A 13319-nucleotide genomic window follows, 5' to 3' on the forward strand; every position below is an offset into this window, starting at 1 on the left:
TTTTAGATCTAGCTAATGTGTTTAAAAACTTGGGAAGTAAGGAATTACCTTAAAACTCCCTTTTCAGTTTCCAAACTGGGATCATTTGGATTGAAAAATGATCTTCAAATTCCTTTTAGATCCATTTCTTATGTGAATTTTTTTTTAAAAAATCACTTTTATTAATATTAATTTAATGTTGCTGTGGTTTGTGCATTTTTTGGTTTTATTTTAATGAAATTTCTGTACCTTTTAAATATTTCTGTGTAACACAGGAAGCAAGAATACAGGACCCTGGCTATCAAACTGCTACATGATTGAGTACCTTAATTAGTATCTTGGACTATGTCATGTGTTCACGGCTAGATTTTTAAATTAACTTGCTCCAAGATAGCAAAGCAATAGCATTTAGACTTATATACCTCTTCATCGTTCTTTACAGCACTCGCTAAGTGGTTTACAGAGTCAGCATATTGCCCTCAACAATGTGAGTCATTCTATTGACTTCGAAAGGATGGAAGGCTGAGTCAACCTTCAGTCGGTCAGGATCCTGGCAGTGGGCAGTTTTAGCCTGCAATACTGCACTTTAACCACTGCTCCACTGCAGCTCCCAAAGATCCTCACTGATTTTGGTGAAACAGAGATTATGGGATTTATTCATCTGAAATATATACTGTTTTGTAATATCCAGAGCACCTGAAGGCAGGACAAGAAGCAATGGATGGAAACTAACCAAAGAGAGAAACAGCCTAGAACTAAGAAGATATTTCCCCACAGTGAGAACAATTAATCAATGGAATGCTTTGCTTCCAAAAGTTGTGGGTAGCTCCATCACTGGTGGTTTTTAAGAAGAAACTGGACAACCTTTTGTCTGGAATGGCATACAGTTTCCTGCTTGAAGATGGGGCTAGACTAGAAGATCTCCAAGGTCCCTTCTAACTGTTATTCTGTTACTTCTGGGAGGGGAAAACAATTGCACATATCTATCCCTTTAGCCTTAATGGGGCAGCATGTCCTTCAGTACAATCCACAATGAACACAAAGAGTTGTGCATAGTCACTCAGAGAAAAGAATTCCCAGGAGAATGTAGGGCAGCACTCTGCAGATGTAACAAATAATAAAATTATTGGAAGGAAACTGGGATGTTAGACATGGAGAGCTACGTTTCTGGCTGTTCTTATCAAAACGATGAAAGAATTGTTGCAATACAAGCCCCGCCCCTTTTGTCCATGCAACTGATGTCAGAATGGCTCTACAGAAGGGGCGTGGCTTGCAGCAGTATGATGCGCTATCATCAGATGGATTGGTTTCACCGAGGCTTAAGGTAACAGAGAGCAAGGGATGAGATTCATATGAAAACAACATTTGGTGGACTGATGTAGAAGACCTTTTTAGAAGTTTCCCTCACTGTTTTTCTGTCCCCATAAACTGAGAATCAGATTGCTTTTTCCAAATAAAATTAAAGCAAGTCACACGTGTTTATATAAGCTGTAATAGAAATAGCCATTCATCCATTGAAAAATATAGAAGTTAAGTTTTAATTCTTAAAAAAAAAAAAACACAGAGCATCCATTTTCACATTGTGGGCAAGGGTGTTCTCGTTTTTAAACCTTTTATTTTAAAGTAACAATTCTTCAACACCTATTTAGAAAAGAAGGCTGTTAAGTAGGGTGGGAAGAAAATATTTTTGGCAGTAATATAAAATACGAGTTTTTTTAAAAAAAATGGTGTAAAAGGTAAACAAAGACAAATTATTACAATGATATAAAAATACAACTGGGTCATCCACTCTTATAAAAATTGACTTTGGAATTGCATTTGACAGTTTCACGTTTACACACAAACACACACGCAACACACACACACACGTGTCACATCATTATAAAAAAAAATCACAGAACAATGCAAAGAAGTTTATAAATTATGGTTGCAAGGGGTCATCAAATTCTTTGCCTGTGTCTCCAAAACTCCCTTTCTTCTGTGTCTGTCCATATCAGAGTGAATAATGAGGTATATAGGACATTAACACTTTCGGACATACGTGTGATAGAAGAAAGTGCATTTTCAGAGACCACCCATAGGAATGGGTTGAATCCATGATTTTTATCCTCCTCCCCCTACCAAAAAAAGGCACAATCACATTTTTATTTTTTGTTTTTTGTTTTTTTTTTGTTTTTTTCTCTTTTGCTTTGGCATGCTTCGTTAATGTTCAAGTCCAAGCAGCAGTAATCTTTTTCCCTTAGCGATGTCAAATTCAGTGCCACCAACTCTGAAAAGGTTTATTTTCATGTCTCTTGGGGAAAAAAAAAACTTTGCTAAGGGCAGCAAAGATGAAACAACAACAAGAAGAAAATGTCCATGCTGGTAAAATCACACATCAAGAACCATGTCGTATTGTTGTTCCTTCTTCCGCCGGCCACATTTAGTGATAAGAGCTAAATATAAAGTCAAAAGCATCACCCAGTAGCAGGCGTAAAGTATTGTGCCAATGATCAGCACTGTCTGTTTTGATTCGGAAAATGGCTTTCTAGTTTCCTTGTATATGGTGAAAATAACCCCGCCTAGAAGGATTGTAAACCAAACAGACACAGGGATGAGTCCTATGAAATTGACCACGATAGTTTTTCGGCCAGATGTGCCCCATCCTGCCTTGTTTATGGTGGCGATTGCAAACATCTTGGCGGGAAGTAAACTTGACATGTACAACACTGAGTAAAGGGACATAAACACCATGACAATGTTCCCTCTAAGGCAGCTTGCAAAGGAAGACTTGATGAGGCCAACAAGTTGAACAGTCAACAGGAAGAGAAGTATGTTCCACAGTTTCCCCCGGTAAAAAAGTTGTATGACAGTGGCAATGAGAAAAAATGGAAAGAACCCTGTGATGACTGCCTCGTAGGTCATCCACAAGTGGTGCTTGTGGAACCACATGGCGTTGTACAACCACTCACGGAAGTAGGACTTACTCCAACGGGTCTGCTGGTTCAGCCATCTGAGATATTCGATGGGTGTCTCTGTAAGGCACTTTGATCGAGCGGTGTACTTTGTCGCGTAGCCCAGGCTCAGGACTCTGTTGGTGAGATGTCGATCGTCTCCAAAGCTACACTGAGAGCCCATGAATTCTTGATTATACCAATCTTCCACAAATTCGTGGAGTAAGGAATTCCTGTACATTCCTAAGGGTCCACTGATACACTGTACGCAGCCAAAGTAGGACTGGCACGCTCGTTCAATATTAAATGCCATCCAATATCTGACACTGCTGAGAAAGGAGATCCATGAATCGTACTTGTTCAAAATCTGCAAGAGAAGGTTAAAGATTAGTTCCTGAGACAAAGACAACAAAATTATCCTTGATAAAGCTATCAATGTGATTTTTAATATTTTAACGTGGAAGGTTCCCCATTTATTGTTTTCATTCATCAGCTCTTATACGCATAAGAATAACAACTGTATAATAACATTTCTCAAGATTTTAGGATGTCCCAAAAGTTTTTATTGCTTTTGCTGCTATAGTAGGCAGTCTTAATAGTATAGTATAACCTCTTATCAGTTATAATGTCTTACCAGTTAATGACTATTTCAGCTTTAACCACAACACAAGAGCACACAGCAGATATAAACTTAATGTAAACCACTCCAAACGATTGCAGGAAGTACGATTTCAGCAACAGAGTGGTCAATGTATGGAACTTACTACCTGATTCTATTGTCGCATTCTCAAATTCCCACTCCTTTATCCTCAAACTAGCCTCTCACCCCATTCCTAAGAGGTCTGTAAGGGGCGTGCATAAGCGCACAATCGTGCCTGCCGTCCCTGTCCTATTGTCCCCAATTATTAGTTCCTATTTCTAATATTTAAACTTATGTTCATTCTTATTTCTATTATATTGTAAGCGTTTGACAAATCAAATAAATTAAATAAAATAAATAGTAAATTAAGCCAAGAGTTCCAAAGACTTAATATTTTAGTTTGAATAGATAGCTTTGCTTTGCTTTTTGTCATTCTGATTAAGGGAGTTTAAATTCAATCTTCTCTAACTGATCAGACCAATAACTACTACGATAGCACGTAATATGTATTCAACAAATTTATATGTCACCTTTTTCTGATGGACAGGTAGTCCTTGATTTATTATCATAACGGAGCCTGCCTACTAGTTCTAATCCCACTTTAGGCACAAAACCTGCTGGGGAATATTGGGCCAGTCACTCTGACACAGGAAGGAGACCAGGACAAACTGGTTCTGAAATCTTGCCAAGTAAACTGCAGAGACTTGTTCAAGCAATTACAAAGAAAGCACAAAAAATGTCATCCTAAAAAGTCAGTAAGATTACTGTGTTCACCTGTACATCTCCCCCAACACCACCAACCATTGGATCTTCTTCTAAAACCTTCACCATTTCCACCGAAGAAGCTGGATCGAGCATCGTGTCTGAATCACATACCTATCCATTAAAAAAAAAAGCACATAAAAAAAATTAAGAGATCAGGGACAAGATTGTTGAAGAAAAAAAAAAGAACTACAAGCAATTGCATAGTTAAATAATAATGCTTGCCTGTTGATGATATTTTCTCACTGGGTTTCCCAGGAAATCCCATAATGATTACATCCAATAATGTGACTGCGAATTCTTTAGCAATGGATTGGAAATGCAAAACAAGTACACCACAATGTAAAATGTACCACGGTGCCTTTAGAGTATTGGACAAAGAGACTTGTGAAATAGAATAGAATAGAATAGAATAGAATAGAATAGAATAGAATAGAATAGAATTAGAATTAAAATTCTTTATTGGCCAAGTGTGATTGGACACACAAGGAATTTGTCTTGGTGCAAATGCTCTCAGTGTACATAAAAGAAAAGATACATTCATCAAGAGTCAAGAATCATAAGGTCACAGAGAACAAATAAGCAATCAAATCATACTAGGAAACAGTCAATATAGATTGTAAGGATACAAGCGACAAAGTTACAGTCATACAGTCACAAGTGGGAGGGATGGGTGATAAGAAGTGGTGAGAATATTAATAGTAATAGTAGTGCAGACTTTGTAAATAATTGGACAGTGTTGAGGGAATTATTTGTTTAGCAGAATGATGGCTTTTGGGAAAAAACTGTCCTTGTGTCTAGTTGTTCCGGTGTGCAGTGCTCTATAGTGTTGTTTTGAGGAAAGGATTTGAAACAGTTTATGTCAGGGATGTTTTAGGTCTCTTTCATGGACACTTTTTTTTTTTTCAAGTGGGATCTGTTCCATGATTGCTTGGTTGTCCTGTCATCAGTTTTCCTTGCTATGTGGCCAGCCCATTTCTGTTTCATTTCTTTTACTCTCTTGATGATAACATATACTTTTCTTTATTCTCTAATCCATCTGCAGATCTTTGTATCTTGTCTTGTAATGCTGAGCAGGGGTGGGTTTCTACCACTTCTGTCCACCTCTGTAGAAGTGGTAGCTCTGAAGAGCAGCAGACATAGAACGGATTCAATGTCTGCTGATGTTTTTGCCCACCCGCCCACCTGGGCTCTTAGCTGATCTTTATTTCCTGATTTTTCAACTTCAGCTGCCGAACGAGGCACAGCTGCAGTTAAAAAAAAGCAGAAAAAGAGGGCTGTTTCAAAGGCTGCTTCTCTGCTTGCAGTGCAGGGAAGCACTTCATAAATCCCGAACCGGTAGTTAACCCTGTCCTATCCCACCCTTGATGCTGAGCATGTATCTTTCCTGTTGGTGCCACTCCTAGCTTTTGTACTGATTGTCAGGTTAGTGTCCATGTTTCACTGGCCTATTTTAGAGCAGGTAACACACTGGTCAAAGACTTTTCTCTTCAGGTATAGAGGGAGTTTCAGAGGTGGTATTCAGCAGGTTCTGACCAGTTCTGGAGAACCGGTAGCAGAAATTTTGAGTAGTTCGGAGAACCGGCAGATGCCACCTCTGACTGGAGATTTTATAGTATCCTTCCCCTGCCACTCTTACCAAGCCATGCCCCCAGAACCGGTAGTAAAAAAAAATGAATCCTACCACTGGGGAGGTTGTTCTTGAAAATTATGCTTAGCTTGCTGAATGCCATTCAATTACACACACACACACACACACACACACACACACACACACACACACACACACAGTATATATATTCTTTTAAGAGTGGGCATCGGAATTTCATTTTTTAATGTGTGCCAGTGTGTTCACAGAAAAAAGTGACAAAAAGGAATATTTTGTTTTTTCATCTCATCTTATCTCATCTTATCTAACCACCTTGTATCTTATATCTCATATCTTATATCATCTTATCGTATATAGAACAGGGATAAAGAAACACTACATGGTAGGTGCTTTGCACTTTTCCTGATCATTCCCCCCTCAAAAGGGGGAAAAAGATTGCATTTGGTGCCCCAGTTCAAATGTTTCCCATTGTCCTAAGGGGGAATGAATGATGAGTGAACTTACAGATGCTTCAAAAAAATTTGGCAGAGGATCTGGGAAGAAATATGATAGCCCTTTTCACTCACAGGAGGTTTAGCTATTCATGTGAAATATATACCTTGGATTCCGCCATCCAGCTCTCTTTGAACTCTCAATTCATGGGGCTCCACACTTCTAAACATTAATAAAAGTCTGTTTCACTCTTATGTTTAGAGTGCATGTTATTTTATTTCCTGATTATATCCTCACGTTTCCAATGGACTGGAAGGGGTTATATTTTTAGCCTCCTTAAAATGTGAAATAGATAGCTCTTTTGAGCATGGCTGTTGTGAATACAACTAGTATTTGTGTTGTATATACAGCACACTTTGCATAGCTTGGTTTAAATAAAGATTTAGTGGCTATGTGAAATTTGGTTTATTTTTAATCTTGCTGGAGGTATGTGTGCGTTAAAGTGCTGTGTAAACCCAACCTCTCTGACTGGTTTATGGTTTACAGTACTGTGTAAACTGAGAGAATGGGTTAATTCAGTAAGCAAGCAGTTTAGTGAACACAGTTTTTGAACTGTTGCAATTTTGACTTTAATCCATAGTTTTCTGGAGGATCTATCCTCATGTCAGTATAGTCTAAATGGGATTACTCTCATCTCTTCTATGTCCAGCCCTAGAAATGCACAAAACACTTTTGAATTTAAAGTTTGAATTTAAATTCTGAGCTTAAAACCAAAATAGATTCAAGAAGGGTTATCTTGAGCATTTTGGTTGAATATCAGAGGGCCTGTTTCAAGCTCAAGAATTGTTTGCACACCTTAACAATACCTTAATAATAACAAAGTTTGCACACTTAACAATACTCTATAGAGTTGAAGCATCCCTGACAATCATCTAGTGCAGGGGTGTCCAACCTTGGCAACTTTAAGACTTGTGGACTTCAACTCCCAGAGTTCCTCAGCCAGCTTTGCTGGCTGAGGAACTCTGGGAGTTGAAGTCCACAAGTCTTAAAGTTGCCAAGGTTGGACACCCCTGATCTAGTGCATGTGCTGCTTCTAGCACACTCAACAGACCACCATCGGTGGTCAAAATTATAAAGGAGGAATTTCATACAAAAAGGTTCAAAGATCAAGGCAGAATAAAGTAAAGGGAGAAAATGGTTCATATTCTCAGAGCAAGCTGGATCTTCAATACTTTGAGAGAATTCATTCAGGAACTGAATGGCAACTTAAGGCAACTTAAGATAATTAAACGAATATGCACAATATTGGACATGCTAATCAAATTAGCACAATTAAACTCAAAATTAAAATCAGTGTTGTTAAAACCAGCCTTCTTCCTTTGGAAGAACATTGGATAAACTTTCTTTTTTTTCATATAAATTTTATTGAATTTACAATTAAAAAAATAACATAACAACATTACATAAGAAACAGAGAGAGAAAAAGAAGAAAGAAAGAAGAGAAAGAGAAAAAAAAAACGCTCGGTCTTGCGACCGAAAAAGGAGAAGAAGAAGTATAAAGAGAGAAAAACAAAAACAAAAAAACAAAGAGACGGAAGAAAAAGAAAATACGTTAAAACCAGACAAATATTCTTTTTGACAGTCTACAAGATCCAATTCTCCTACCTTACTTTAAATATACACATCTTATCGCTATTTATGGATATTTATGCTTATTTATGCTCATTAAACAGTTTATCTCTGATATAACCAATTATACCATGCATTCCAATTATTATCAAATGCTGAAGACTCTTTATTTTTAAGAGCTATGGTTAAATTGTCCATTTCTGCGCAGTCACATATTTTCTGAATGACCAATTGATCTGTAGGTAAACGGGATGATTTCCAGCACTGGGCAAATGCTAATCTGGCCGCAGTTAGAATATGAATTATTATGTATTTCGTCTTTTTAGGAAAATGTTTATCAGAGATCCTAGTAGGAAGAACTCTGGTTTGTATTCAATTTGATCTTTGGTTATCTCCTCCAGCCATTTTCTAATTTTTGCCAGTATTTCTGGGCTTCTTTACAGGTCCACCACATATGAAAGTAGGTTCCCTCTATGTTTTTACATTTCCAACATTTTGGACTAGAGTTTGGGTTCATTTTCGCTAACCTCGAAGGGGGTAAGTGCCATCTATATAACATTTTATACATATTTTCTTTGTACGCCGCAGATTTCGTAATCTTAATGATTCTATTCCAGATCTTTTCCCATTCTGTTAATGTAATGCTTCTTCCAATATTCCTACTCCACATTATCATGTTCCCTTTCACTATCTCTTGCTCTAATTCTACCTCCAATAAATATTTATAAAATTTAGAAATATTCTTTTTATTTGATCCTAATAAGATTTTATCTAAGTGTTGTAATTTGCTATAAATTCCAAACTCTTTGATATCTTGTTTGTATCTACTATGGATTTGTATATATAACCACTGATCAATTTTAAATCCCTGTTCCTGTAAGTCCTGTCGAGTTCTTAGTTTCCCTAAAGGATCTAATAAATCTTTATATTTAGTCATTTTTGTTATATCCAAATTGTTGGGATGAACCATTGCCTCCATTGTTGAAAGCCAAATCGAATTTTTAAATAATGTTTTTACATATTTTTTCCAATTAGTTAATAGTGAATCTCTAATAAGATGTCTATGAAAGTACGCCTGTTTAGTTTTCCCCACATCCCATAGAAATGCGTGCCATCCTCTCTGAAGGTCGTGCCCTTCCAAGGCTAGAGTTCTTTTATTCCGTAAATTGACCCAGTCTTTTAACCATAGTAAGTTGGCTGCCCAATAATATAATTCCCAGTTTGGAAGCGCTAGCCCACCTCTACTTTTTGCATCTTGTAAGGCCTTAATACTGATTCTAGCTTTTTTCCCTTGCCAAATAAATTTAAGAGTTACCTTATTTATATCATCAAAAAATTTTTTGGTAATTTTATTGGGATTGTCTGGAATAAGTAAAGGAGTTTTGGTAAAATGTTCATTTTGATTGTGGCAATCCTGCCCAGTAAAGAAAGCTGCAACTTATTCCAGGATTCTAGATCTTTCTTAATTTGCTGTAACAGTTTATCATAATTATTCTCTTTGAGTGATTTACTATGTGGTGTTAACCATATGCCTAAATATTTGACCTTTTTTGTTACCTGTATCCCCATGGTTTTTCTAATTCTTTCCTCTGGTTCTCTGTTAGATTTTTAGTCAGTAATTTCGTCTTATTTCTGTTGATCTTTAGTCCTGCTACTGAACCATATTGTTCTAGTTCTTTTATTAGATTATGTCCTTTCTCCATGGGATCCTCTAGGAAGAAAACCATATCGTCTGCAAACGCCTGTAATTTATATTCCTCTGCCTTGACCCTAACCCTTGAATTTCAGGATTTTGTCTTATCCGCGTTAACAATGATTCTAAAGCAAATATAAATAAGAGGGGTGAGAGAGGGCAACCCTGTCTAACGCCCTTTTCAATGCTTAGTGGGCCTGTTTGTTCACCATTAATTAGTATATTGGCTTGTTGGGTATTGTAAATTGTTGTGATAATATTCTCGAATTTAGTGCCCAGATTCATGTTATAGATTTTTGTATTAAGAAGTGCCAATGTAAGTTATCGAATGCTTTCTCCGCATCTAGAAACAAGAGTGTAAATTGTTTCTCTGGATGAGCTTCATAATATTCTAAGACGTCAATAACGGTTCTTAAATTGTTTTTAATTTGGCGGAATGGAAGGAAACCATTTTGGTCTTCATGAATGTATAAATTTAAAACTTGTTTTACTCTATTCGCAATAATTGAGGTAAATAATTTATAATCGGCATTTAAAAGTGAGATTGGTCTATAATTGTTGATATATCTGGCATCCACATCCTCCTTCGGAATTAACGCAATCAACGCCTCCCTCCATGAGTCTGGCATTTTGGCAGCCGAAAGTACTTCATTAAACACTTCCAGCATCAGAGGCCCTACTAAATCTAATGTGGCTTTAAGGCAACTTAAGATAATTAAACGAATATGCACAATATTGGACATGCTAATCAAATTAGCACAATTAAACTCAAAATTAAAATCAGTGTTGTTAAAACCAGCCTTCTTCCTTTGGAAGAACATTGGATAAACTTTCAATACATAAATGAAGTTGCCCAAAAGTTTCAGTTGTTTAAAAAAAAGAAAGAATACAATGTTTTCAAGCCAAGCAAACATAATACTCTAGCCATTCATACTGCATCTCCTTTCCCAAAAGGGCCTCAATGTCTGTGATTCATCATGATCAAATCATTAAAGTTAGATGAAAATTGGTGACTCATGGGGAGAAAATATCACATGTGTAAAAAATAAAATAAAACTGAAATTATATCTGAATTCTAAATTATGGAGTTACTGCCAAATTTCAAGTTGGTGTGGCTTAATACCATGGTTCCCCAAAAATAAGACTCTGTCATAAGACAGAGTCTTATTTTTTTTCCACCCCAAAAGGCACCAGGTCTTATTTTGGGGGGATGTCATCCACTGACTAACCTCTCTTGCTTGCGTTGCGCCCAGTCTCCTCCCCATCCCTTGCAGAAGAGTCATCTAGATGAGCAACTAAGTTTTTCTTGGACATTAACAATGGCTCCATGACCTTCACTTTGGGAAGTACAAATAGTGACTGCCATCTTTTCTCTCTTTTGCTGTTGGCCATGGCCATCTCATTTTGCCCAGCAATAGGACCGGCTTGTCAGGGAATTATGCAACTGGTGTCCAAATAGAGTCAGAGACGCTGACACATAGTTGTATTTAAATAAATATATTTTATAACTATATACACAGCAGACTAGAAAGTTGGGCAAACAGAAGCATCATGAGGTAAATCAACAAAGCCAGAACATCATGAGGTAAATCACACAGCACACAGAGGAAAAAGGGCGGGAAACAAGGAAACTCCCCCTTTTCCACTCCCAATAACCAATCACAGCTTAGATTGCCTCATGCAATGGCCAGCTCTTTTCAAACAATTAACTGTAACTGTGTGTCCTTGTTCATTGTCCAACCCTTCAGTGCTCCAGATATTAAACATCTTAACATGGCCATGTTAATGTTAATAACATTTTTGGGTCAACCCCACCCCCCAAAAAGATAATGCATAGAGAAGATAGATTATATAGATAGATTAATTGATTAAATAGAGAGATAGAGAGATTAGATAGAGAGATAGATAGATAGATAGATAGATAGATAGATAGATAGATAGATAGATAGATAGAAGATAGATAGATATGAGATAGGTAAGAGAGAGAGAGAAGAAGATATCAGATAGATAGATAGATAGATAGATAGATAGATAGATAGATAGATAGATAGATAGATAGATGGATAGAAGAGGGTATCAAGAATACAAATACACTGACATACAAGTAGCTTGCATGAGTAAAATAGAGTTGGGTGGATAAGCTTTCCCCCACATCACCAGCCACTTCATTTTTGAGGGATATTGCCTGGGTGGAGATTCTACTAGATATAGCCCAGCTGACAGATAATCGCCGCCTGAAGCTTGTTTTTTAGAATTGGGGAGTTGGCCTGGCCTAATTCATTTTTAAGCGAAGAGTATCATCAAGGCTTTAAATGCAAAGCTTTTGCCTTGAGTGAGGTAATGCAGCTGTGGAGGCTGAAGCCAAAGAACTTGGCTGAAGGACTTGTCTTGTTTGTATTTCTAGGCTTCCCCCCACCCCTCCATCTTCCTGACCCAACCCTCTTTCCCTCCTTGCTTCTTAACAAGTTTTTATAGGACTACAAACTTTCCATTTTCACGGACGCTGCCAAAACTTTGAGTTTCTCTTTTGAGACGTAAAACCATATGTTCACATAAGAGAGCCTCTGAGATGCTCAAAGAATGAACTAAGCTTTCAGCTCCTAGCTGGGATTATTGTTATCTTTTTTTAAAAAAGAAATGTGCTTGATGATTTTTTTTCTTGGAAAAAAAAAGACAGTAGGAAAAAAAAAGATAGAGACAGAGAGAAATGCATTCTTAATATTAGATAACAATGGCCTGGAATCTTGGGTGTTTATCAGCCAGATTTGGTAGCCTATTTTGCATCACACCTTTAGCTCATCCGCTTGTTTGATCTAGTGGTTAAGGCACTAGCCTAGAAACTAGGAGAGGGTGAGTTCTAGTTCCATTTTAGGCCTGAAAGTTGGCTAGGTGAAGTTTGGACCAATCACCAGAAGACTGTGAGTTCTAGTCCCGCCTTAGTCACGAAAGCCAACTGGATGGCTTTGGACCAGTTACTCTCTCAGCCCAACAAACCTTACAGGAAAATAAGGGGTAGTAATATTAAATATGTTCACCACCTTTAGTTACATCAAAATAATAAAGGTGGAGTATAAATATATAAAAAATAAAATATATAAACTATCCCCTGTTGGTTCTGTGGAGCATCTGAACTTCTACGTGTGATAGCAGATGGAAGGTGTGAGGGAAATCAAATATCCGAGAAAAAAAACTTTGCTAACTCAGCCTAAAGTCTTATCCATTCACACTTCTATTTCCACAGTAGCCAATCAGATGTTTTCTGAGAAGCCAAAAGGCAAGAAATGAGCAAAATGTTTTCCTCCTGCTTGTGTTCTCAGCAGTAAATATTGAGAAGTAAACTTCTATGCAAACAGAAGAAATGGTAATTCTAGGCAAAGTAGTAATTACAAAAGCAAACTGCAATCTTGACATACTAAGATTCTTAGTGTAGGTTCATATTTCCCATCTCCTATAAAAATATTGGAGGTATTTTTCTTAAAAAGTGACTCCTAGTATTACATATAGTGTCTATTGATGGTGATTTCATTCTTAAAAAAAACAGGATCCAAATTTATAAATGTGGTTAGGGTGTTATACAGGTAGTCTTCAACTTACAACTATACTGGAATTTGGCCATCTTGGTCGTAAAATGGGCCAGATGTG

The 13319-nt window shown here is 37.1% G+C and overlaps 1 protein-coding gene across 1 annotated transcript in view; it reads right to left on the reverse strand.

Moving 5' to 3' along the window:
* Positions 1-219: 219 nt before the first annotated feature.
* Positions 220-13319, reverse strand: part of HAS2 (hyaluronan synthase 2) — a 41268-nt gene continuing 28168 nt past the window's right edge. Inside the window, exons 3-4 of the mRNA XM_087931684.1 lie at positions 4327-4428; positions 220-3279 (exon numbers count right to left, since the gene is read on the reverse strand). Of these exons, the coding sequence (XP_087787810.1) occupies positions 2350-3279; positions 4327-4428 (1032 nt within the window). The 3' untranslated portion in view covers positions 220-2349. The remainder of the gene's footprint in view (positions 3280-4326; positions 4429-13319) is intronic.

Source organism: Pseudonaja textilis, chromosome 3 (assembly GCF_049901715.1).
Source record: "Pseudonaja textilis isolate UNSWEBS1 chromosome 3, rPseTex1.2, whole genome shotgun sequence".
NCBI lineage: Eukaryota > Metazoa > Chordata > Lepidosauria > Squamata > Elapidae > Pseudonaja > Pseudonaja textilis.